Source organism: Halichoeres trimaculatus, unplaced genomic scaffold (assembly GCF_033239565.1).
Source record: "Halichoeres trimaculatus isolate MK-OKI-2021-1 unplaced genomic scaffold, fHalTri1.1 fHalTri1_scaffold_11, whole genome shotgun sequence".
NCBI classification, from domain to species: Eukaryota; Metazoa; Chordata; class Actinopteri; order Labriformes; family Labridae; genus Halichoeres; species Halichoeres trimaculatus.
Window position 1 is genome coordinate 22,915,537 of NW_027437189.1, and position 9,657 is coordinate 22,925,193.

General features: G+C 39.4%; 1 protein-coding gene and 1 long non-coding RNA gene across 2 annotated transcripts; both read left to right on the top strand.

The window, feature by feature from the left end:
• Positions 1-217: 217 nt before the first annotated feature.
• On the top strand, positions 218-7,973 carry pa2g4b (proliferation-associated 2G4, b). The gene is made up of 13 exons (XM_074682467.1): positions 218-455; positions 2,028-2,156; positions 3,714-3,819; positions 3,909-3,978; positions 5,132-5,224; positions 5,305-5,368; positions 5,464-5,542; positions 5,625-5,703; positions 5,786-5,919; positions 6,012-6,106; positions 6,514-6,641; positions 6,816-6,869; positions 6,970-7,973. The coding sequence occupies exons 1-13, from the start codon at positions 368-370 to the stop codon at positions 7,027-7,029; spliced, it is 1,179 nt and encodes a 392-aa protein (XP_074538568.1). The 5' UTR covers positions 218-367; the 3' UTR covers positions 7,030-7,973.
• A 537-nt stretch (positions 7,974-8,510) lies between these two features.
• On the top strand, positions 8,511-9,407 carry LOC141799774 (uncharacterized). Its single transcript, XR_012599263.1, has 4 exons — positions 8,511-8,588; positions 8,685-8,711; positions 8,947-8,969; positions 9,074-9,407. It is a non-coding gene; the product is annotated as an uncharacterized LOC141799774 (long non-coding RNA).
• Positions 9,408-9,657: the final 250 nt, after the last annotated feature.

Genomic DNA, 9,657 nt, shown 5'->3' on the forward strand with positions numbered 1-9,657 from the left:
GTCTGTGTAATTAAATATCTTGGCTTTTAATGAGTCTCTCCATGATTAGGTTTTAAAGTACGACATCTCTCAATTGCAAGCTTACGGCAGCATAAAAACTACATGATATTGAGTGCAAATCTTTTTTTTCAGGATTTGCGCTCAACGCACCGCTACCGCTTCAGCTAATAGGCACTAAGCAGGCTCCAAGCAATGCCGTGAACTCTCTTGACTGCAGAGTGTATCTTTGGCAGCGGGCGGGATGTAGTGATCGTGGGCTGCCAGCGGTACTCGGGCGGGCCGGTGCAGAGAGCAGCGTGGTCCATCCTGTGACTGACTGACAACCGCCGGGGAAAAGTTACTCTGAGTTCGCGGACACACTGCCAACATGTCTGGAGATGACGAGACACAGGAGCAGACCATCGCCGATGACTTGGTGGTCACCAAGTACAAGATGGGTGCCGAGATTGCAAATCGTAAGTCCGATGCGGCGTGAACGTGCCGGTTTGACTCCACAGTCCACAAGTATCAACGCTCATCTAATGTTAGCTAGCAGTGCAGCTAGCCGTTCCCAGGCAGCAGATGTGCCATGTGCCGCAGGTGAACCAAAGCTGTATTAAAATGAAAAGCTGCTGTTTGTCAAAGAGCAAGGAATCGCAGAACTGGGTGATATTTATTAAGACATTTATGTAACAGAAGCTCTTATTTCTTAACATGACGTTGCTGTCACGTTAGCACAGTGAGCTAACCATTGGGGCGCTAGCATTGTAGCTGAGCTAGCACACGTTAGCTAGCTGTAACTGCTAACGGAACAGATAACAATGACAAGTACAAAATTGGATGACACTATGAGGTTCTCACAACAAGTGAATAATTGGTGTTTGTATGAAACCTCGGAGCTCAGTCAAATCGGAAGGATATTTGCCATTTAAGATAGCTTCGCGGAAACGTAGTTCTCTGAAGTAGTCTCAGATAAAGACATTGTGAGAGGTTTAAAGAAGTTAATTAGCACACTTTTACATTAGTTGACAAAGTAGTGACCAGATATGACACTAACTTTTGGTTCTGCTCATTGTTCGCAAAGCTTCATGTCCTTTTAAAAGGGGGTTTTAAGGTAATTCAGTTTAAGATTTAAGTTTATACAATTTAAAGCCTCAAAAAACATTGCTTTGTCAGAAAGATAAGTTCTACTTTTATGTAATATGTAATGAATAAAAATGCACGTGTCCTTTCAGCAGAAATATATTTGAAGCAAAATGTTTATATATATATATATATATATATATATATATATATATATATATATATATATATATATATATATATATATATATTTTTTTTTTTTTACATATTTCCGCTTATAGGTCAGTCATTCTCTCACATCTTACGTGTTCAGTTCAACCACCATTCGTGCCTAATTTCAATCTCAGTTTTATTCAGAATTGTCCCTTACGATGTAACATCTCATTTCCAAGAGGGTCCCTTAACCTTACTGCTAATGTAGGGAGTGAACAGCTGTGGCTAAGCTCCATTAAAAGAAAATACATGAAGTAAAACCACTAAACTTTAGATTAATTGCCACGTTTTAAAATTAAGAAACACTGAAACTATGTACAGAAGAAGATAAATGTGGCTGAATTTTCTGTTAATTGTCATTTTCACTCTGGGACTTTTCTCATATGCAACTTACAGTCTTAGCTTGAAGCTGTAGGCGATCAGTGAAACTTGAATATACCTTACCCTAAGTGACCCACTTATCAGTGTTGAAACGATTAATTCACTGCCAGTGTAATCAAGTGTTAAGCTGATATACAGCTTTCAGAAAATCTGTTGAAATTTCAGATAATGTTAGATAAGCAAAAATCACTATTAGTTTACAATTTTATTTCTTTTTTTGTTATTTTGTGACATTTACTTGATAGCAATTGTTTGAAAGAGCTAGAAGACAATTTAAATATTCATTGATAACAGAAATAGTGACCTGTTGTAGCCATAAACTAGATACATTCTGTTTTCATTGCTTCTGATATCACTTGTTCTTTCTGTAGAGGCTCTAAAGACAGTGGTCGGGGCAGCGGTGGCTGGGGTCTCTGTGATCAGCCTCTGTGAAAAAGGAGATGCCTTCATCATGGCAGAAACTGGGAAAGTCTTCAAGAAGGAGAAAGAAATGAAGAAAGGTAAATCTTGTGCACTGCGCTCATCACTGAAATCATTGGCGGCTCCTCAGTTGATTAGGTTGTCACCTTGTGTCCTACACGCCTGTTATTTCCCTGTGTTGTAGCTCCTCCTGTTGAGGAGGGATGCAACAAAGATACATGAGGATAGAAAAAGTTTATTTGTCAAATGAGAAATCCTGTCCTACGGGTACTGACCTCAGTGAAACGCTGTTGACATGCCACAAAGCTGCATGTTATGCTGATAGGTACAAATAACCAGCTTAGTTCTTGGTTTATTACAAATAGATATTTGAGTCACAGAGCCTCACAAAGAAACCCTTGTTCACTGAGATATGTGAAGTTTCAAATCTTGCAGATGATTGGTATTATTACCGTTTTTAATATTTATCGTCCAATCATCTTATATTTTAATATATTAGTGCTACTTGGTTTCTTATCTTACTTGCTTTAATGTGAGCATTAATTAAACGCTTACAGATCTCTGTGAATTAGTGCTGATTTTTTGTTTAACTAAAGATATAAACTACCGTATTTTCCGCACTACAATGCGCTTCAGAATATAGGGCGCACCTTCAATGAATGGCCTATTTGAAAACTGTTTTCATACATAGGGCACACCGCATTATAAGGTGCATAGAATAAGCTATAGTAGTGGCTGGGGTTGCATTATGCATCCACTAGATGGAGCTGTGCTAAAGGGAATGTCAACAAAACAGTCAATAAGTCAGTCAAACTCAGGCTACATCCACACGGAGCTGCACATTGTCCTATCCAACTATTTTCTGTGCAGTTTTCAAAAAAAGTGCGCTGTACAGACGAAGCCGTTTCTGCTGTCCACAAAAGCCGTTTCCAGAGATCAGTTCAAATGCCAGACCTTTGGGGGGCGCTGTATTGCTCTAACAATAAACAAGAGAAGAAGCTCGGGCCAGCCTGTGAGCTAATGTTGGCACTTAGCAGAATTCCTCTTTACAGGTTCTACTGCTTACTGCCGTTACTCCGACGACGCCCCCTGACTACAGTAGCCATGATTAATCAATATCGCTCCATATATAAGGCACATCGGATGATAAGGCACACTGTCGGCTTTTGAGAAAGCTGAAGGCTTTTAGGTGCGCCTTAAAGTGCCGGAAATACGTAATCAATATCGATCCATATATAAGGCACATCAGATTATAAGGCGCACTGTTGACTTTTGAGAAAACTGAAGGCTTTTAGGTGCGCCTTGTGGTGCGGAAAATACGGTAAATTGCCGCATTACATGTAGCCACCACATTGTGTGATTAAAATAACTTTACTTACAGTTGTAATGAATAATATGTGCAGCACCAAGCAGGTTGCGTCTTTGCTCAAAACACTTGCTTTAACTCCTCCAGAAGCCTCCTTAATCCTGGATCCTTGTCTCCTCAAGGGGCATTTGACCAATTTTAAGATCCTTTATCATGTCAGAAGAAAAACAGTCAGCGAAGTAGGGAGGACACAAGGATGCACAAATTAATCATTTGGGAAGCAGCTGTTGTCTTTGACTCAGCACTCCTTCATACACTCTGTCTTTTTCAGGTATTGCTTTTCCCACGTGCGTGTCTGTTAACAACTGCGTATGCCATTACTCCCCCCTGAAGAGTGACCCTGATGTCATATTGAAGGATGGGGATCTTGTCAAAATGTAAGCTGATAGTACTGCATAATAGATGAATCACAATTTGTATGAATTTATTACTTGTATATCTTAAAAATCTCAATCTTTGCTTTCAGCGACCTGGGTGTTCATGTTGATGGATTCATCTCAAATGTGGCTCACAGCTTTGTTGTTGGAGTGACCAAGGTAGGTACTGACACTTAAGCAATCCTTATTAAAGCCAGATTTTCTAAAAGATGCCTCTAAAAGTTGATAGTTAACCAGTAAGTGCAGTGAACCCCCATTTTGTCTTTTACATGCATCTTAGGGCTGGGACAATATGCTTTCATCCCAATTCATTTTTATGGGTGCTGATTTGATTAAATTGCGATTCTTCAATAGTTCAGATTTTTAGTTGTTTTTTTTAACACCAGACCAAGTTAAAAAGTTGAATGATGTCTACAGACTATATCAGGAGCCATATTTTCCCCAAAAATGCACATCATGTGTGTTAGTTTTTAAGATTTATGCAGGGGATCTGACATCTCAACCTCTTTCCAATCATAGTGAAGGACTTAAAGCTGAAAAAAAAATTTGAATGAAAAAAATCACGATTTAAAATTGTTAAACAAAAAATCCCAATACTTTGAAGCATCATTTTTTTTTCTTCTATTTCTAATGCACCTGTTCCCTGCACTTCTAATTTTACCTGCATTGTTATATGTGCAGCACGATGATTAGTGTATTCATCTCAGTAAAAAGTCTAATAAGAAGAGAGGGACATGAAAACACACGCGGGCAGAAATTAATAAAAAAATCGATCAATTGTTTATTATAGAGCTACTATTCACAACAAATTTTTTATGAAAAAAAGTAAGGCTGGACTGAACTAATTGTTTTTCTTGTTAGGAAGATCAAACTTTAGGATAAGATTAGATTCAGTCTCATTGTGCTCAAGTCTGCTTCATATCTGAGTTGTGTGATCTCAGGCCACTCTGACCAGCGGGGGTGGTGGCACTGCAAGGGCCAGTCTTGCTTGAGTGTGGCACAGTACAGATGGCCACTGTGACCACACCCTAACAACTTTTATTTTGATGTTGAAGACTAATTTCCAGTTTAGAAATCTGACAAAGGTGAAGCCAACAGGTAATTCATAGACTCCTGATGGCTGATATAAGAGTGTGACTTGGTGCTGACTTCAAGAAGAATGAAAAGTCTGAGGCTTCATATTGGACTGCCGCTACCACTGCTACTGGGTTCAAACTTCTGAGTCTGAAATGCACAGTTTACTTTCAGTTCAGTGTGGAGTTTTTAATTTGCCTTTTGGAAAACTAAATAAAACTTTCCTTTATTGCTTTAGGAAAACCCTCTGACAGGACGGAAGGCTGACGTTCTGAAGGCAGCTCACCTCTGTGCAGAGGCTGCTCTGCGCCTTGTGAAGCCAGGAAACCAGGTAAAACTTCACGCCATGCCGACCACGACCTTCACCATTCATCTTTCTTTTAGTTAACGTTGTTACCGCTCCTCTATCAGAACACACAGGTGACAGAGGCCTGGAACAAGATTGCAAAGTCATTCAAGTGCTCCCCCATCGAGGGTGAGTGTTGGTGAACACCTTCAAGCTCCAGCAGCTTACAGTGGCCTGATGTAATCTGATATGCTTGACTCAGTCTGCCCCTTTATTCTGTGCAGGCATGCTGTCTCATCAGCTTAAACAACATGTGATTGATGGGGAGAAAACTATCATTCAAAACCCAACGGACCAGCAAAAGTGAGTTCATTTTGCAAGAGATTCTCTTCACCGTCCTGACAAGTGTGGGACATTTGGATGACTTTTTCATTCCTCTTTGTAGAAAGGACCATGAGAAGGCTGAGTTTGAGGTGCATGAGGTATATGCAGTGGATGTGCTGATCAGCACTGGAGAGGGAAAGGTGAAAGGAAATTTTCTTTTACAATTCTGCTTATGCCAATCTGTGAAAGGGCAAGGAATGACCATTTTTGTTTTGGATCCAGGCAAAAGATGCCGGTCAGAGGACCACCGTTTACAAAAGAGACCCCAACAGAGTGTACATCTTAAAGATGAAGGCATCTCGGACGTTCTTCAGCGAGGTGGAGAGACGCTTTGATACAATGCCTTTTACTCTGAGGTAGTATCTCTTCACATTAATCATTTCACTTCTTTTGTCTCAACGTTGTCCCAAGTTTCACCTTGAGTTTTTCTTTTCTTATGTCTGCTCAGAGCATTTGAGGAAGAAGGCAAGGCCAGGTTGGGTGTAGTGGAGTGTGCCAAACATGAGTTGGTGCAGCCCTTCAGCGTGCTGCATGAGAAGGAGGGTGAGTACAACACTAATATTATTGAAGGTTTAACCAAACAGGTTTTTATTTTTACATAAGCAAAAGAAAGTACTTAACGTATATTGAGTCCATAAAAAAAAATCACGACACTGGTAAGAGTGGCAAAGAAAACTGTAAAATTACTGTTACCAGAAAAACTTTCAAAGTTGTAAGAAAACAATGTATGATTGCATTAATTTAAATAATTGTCTTTTTGTTCATTTGCTGTTTATATTCAGCTTTTACTGGATCAAGAATGAACCACTACCCTTGATTTTTGACCGCACATTTTTATTAAACATATAATTTCCTAATTTCCGCTTTTGGTCCAGCCTCAATACCTCAAATATCTGATGGCCTAATTGTCCATTGTCACTCTTTAATGACCCTTTGAACTATGCTTTTAGGTGAATTGGTCGCTCAGTTCAAGTTCACTGTCCTGCTCATGGCTAATGGACCTCTGAGAATCACAAACAGCCTCTTCGAGCCAGAATTGTACAAGTCCGAGCATGAAGTAGAGGACCCGGAGCTGAAGGTAAAATAAGATTGATGCATGTGGTACTGCATCTCTTGAGAACTATATTAACAGGGTTTTTGATGCATACTGTAGCTGACTAAGCGTTCTTGGAGCCATTATTTGTTGATGTATGATGTTCTGCACCTTGAGAGGTTATTAAAGTCATTTTGTCTGCTTATTTTTTATTTTTAGGCTTTGCTGCAGAGCTCAGCTAGCCGTAAGACTCAGAAGAAGAAGAAAAAGAAGGTGAGATGGAGGACAATGCATTTTTATGGATAAAACAAAACAAAACAGGAATTCAAATTTCAAATCTTTCCTATGTTTTCATTCTCTTCCCTTTTTTAAGGCCTCAAAGACTGTTGAGAGTGCAACAGGACAGGCGATGGAGACTGAAGCAGCAGAGTAGACTTCTCTTAAATTCTGACCCGACATCTGATGGCCCCAAAACACAGACATCACCAATCCTTCTGTCCCAGCTGTCTGAGGCACATGCGGGCATAGCTGCTGTGAATACCTCTGAATCTAATTGATGTCAGTCTGGGATGATGCTGCTCCTAAATTCTGTCACTCCACCAATTGCACACACATTCACACAAATGTATATCCCCAATAAATCTCACAGTCCTTCAGACAACCTTTTTTTCCTGTTGATGAGGGGTATAGTTCTGCTACAAAAAAGGATGTTTTGTGTAAGGGCATTTACTCACTGGAACACCATTTGACTGACATTGAGCCTTTGTCCCTCCACCGCATCAACTGTAGGAAAAGAAATTGGAAATAAAATGAGTTTTGACAGAGCGGCCAAGGATGATGAATGCACAATACTCTGTCAGTGTAATTGTGTGGCATAAAAATAACTACCTTAACCTGCAGCCATGTGTTTTAAAATGAGTATGAACTTGTAAACAGAAATGTTTAACACCTGTCCTAAATCTCGGTGTTGTGATATTCAGACAAATTACAAGCACTACATTATCACCAGTGCTTTCAACCTAATTACCACAGTTTAGCAGCTTGTGCATCAGTCCATCTAGTGGTGTATAATGTATACTTCCAGGCAACTATTTCATGTTACTCAACTAACAATTTCTTAACTCTCTACAACATTGTTCAGTAATTAAACTAGCTAAGAGTAATTTCTTTTTCTCAGTTGTGGTCTAACTCCTGCCAAGAGTTCAGCATTCAGTCTTCTGGTGTCACCACTGAGTCTGACAGTCTGTGTTTACATAAGAAGTCCATACCGCTTAGATTTATGGATGCTTTTGTAAAACATATCCCAATTTCAGAGACTATTTTTGGAAACATTAAAAAGCCACCTGACATCAATATTCTGTCTGTAATTTGGATGATTTTCTTGGTGAGTGAATGTGTTCTCGTGCATCTGAAGAGACATCCTCAATACCTTCTAAAGATGCAAGTATATGTTCGACAACTTTGTATTATCAAATGACTATGAGGGACACTTAGTATTATAATGGGTTTAGTCTTGATAAAAACGTGCCAGGCTCCTCAAGAAAACTGATATTAATAGATAGATTGAATGTGTCTAGAGTTGGTCAAGTTATTTTTTTCTACCATGAAAAGTTAAACTTGGTTAAGTAGTTCTATCAGTAAAATTCAAACTTGAGTATAAATGCTGTAAAAGGTCCATCAATTAAATTAAAGACAAAAATAGAAACATCTTTGTAGAGAAAATACCCAAAGTGTAGTAACTAATGGCTAATAGCATATTTCAGTTTATCGGGTGATTACAGAGGTCTATATCGCATACGTGCTTTGATATGTATGGAAACAAGTCGGGAACAAGTCAAGTATTTGTTCGATGGGAAAAGTATTAATATTTACAGTCTTAGAACATACTGGACGCACGTTTTTCACTGTCCACTGAAAATGACGTAAACCACCGGTATAAACCCAGGTCGCTGTTTTGTGACGTCCTCAGTGGCCACGGTTCCTTAGCTGTCGGTAAGTAGGAGACTTCTAGCTCATGAGAATCCAAGTCAATCTTCAACTCTAGTACATTCAATCTAACTCATCCTTCTTAATTCATTTCTTTTGCAGCCTCCTCTCGACGACATGAGGGCTAAGGTGTGTGTTTCCCTTCTTCATCGGCAGTTAAAAACTAAAAAGTGATGCTAACTGGAACTAGCTAGAAAACCCGAGCATTAACAGCTAACATAGCATGTGTATTTGGAATGAGCTATAAGAATTCTGTTTTGCACTTATATTAATATTAGTTTTCTCAATTTTTACATGTTATCGATTATGATTAACTAATTTGACCAATTTGCGGAGTAATTCGATGTTGTTTCTCTTTTTGTAGTGGAGGAAGAAGCGCATGCGCAGGTGAGCATTTACGACATGTTTACTTTTTCAGTTACAATTGTGATAAATGTCTTAGTATTTTCGGTTGAGGAAAAATGTGTTTATTATTATTATTATTTCTTCAGGCTGAAGCGTAAAAGGAGAAAGATGAGGCAGAGGTCCAAGTAAACTGCCCCCTCCGACCTGGCTCTGAGACAGCACATGTTGCCAACAACCAGACTGGTGAGCTCAGCTGGAGACCCAGGATCCTCCAGGAGATAAGTCCGAGGGCCGGTGGCACCCATATCAACCTGAGATAATGGGGCTGCAGCAGCTGATAGATGTTCAAGAGCTTTTTCAAGACCTTCTGGATGACAGGCTTGCCCCTGGATCTTTCTGGACTCTTTGTTCTTAATTCCTCAACTTTTGTCAGTTGTTTGTGTTAATACTTTGATTAAAGGTTTTGGTTAAGAAAAATAACTTGATCTTGTCCACTGTTTTTTTAAGTACCGTGGGGTTGGCTAAAGTTGGTAACCTGAAGGGTTTGAGGTCCTTTTTCTGTGCCTGGAGGTACATGACACACTGGGACAGTAAATTCAACAGGCACACTGACTTCAATGAAACCCGTGCCATGCAGTTTTTAATTGATGCAAACCAAACATGGTTAAGATAATCTGAAAATATTTAGTGTGTGATGTGTGTAAGTGACTTAATGAACCAGTTTTAGAGT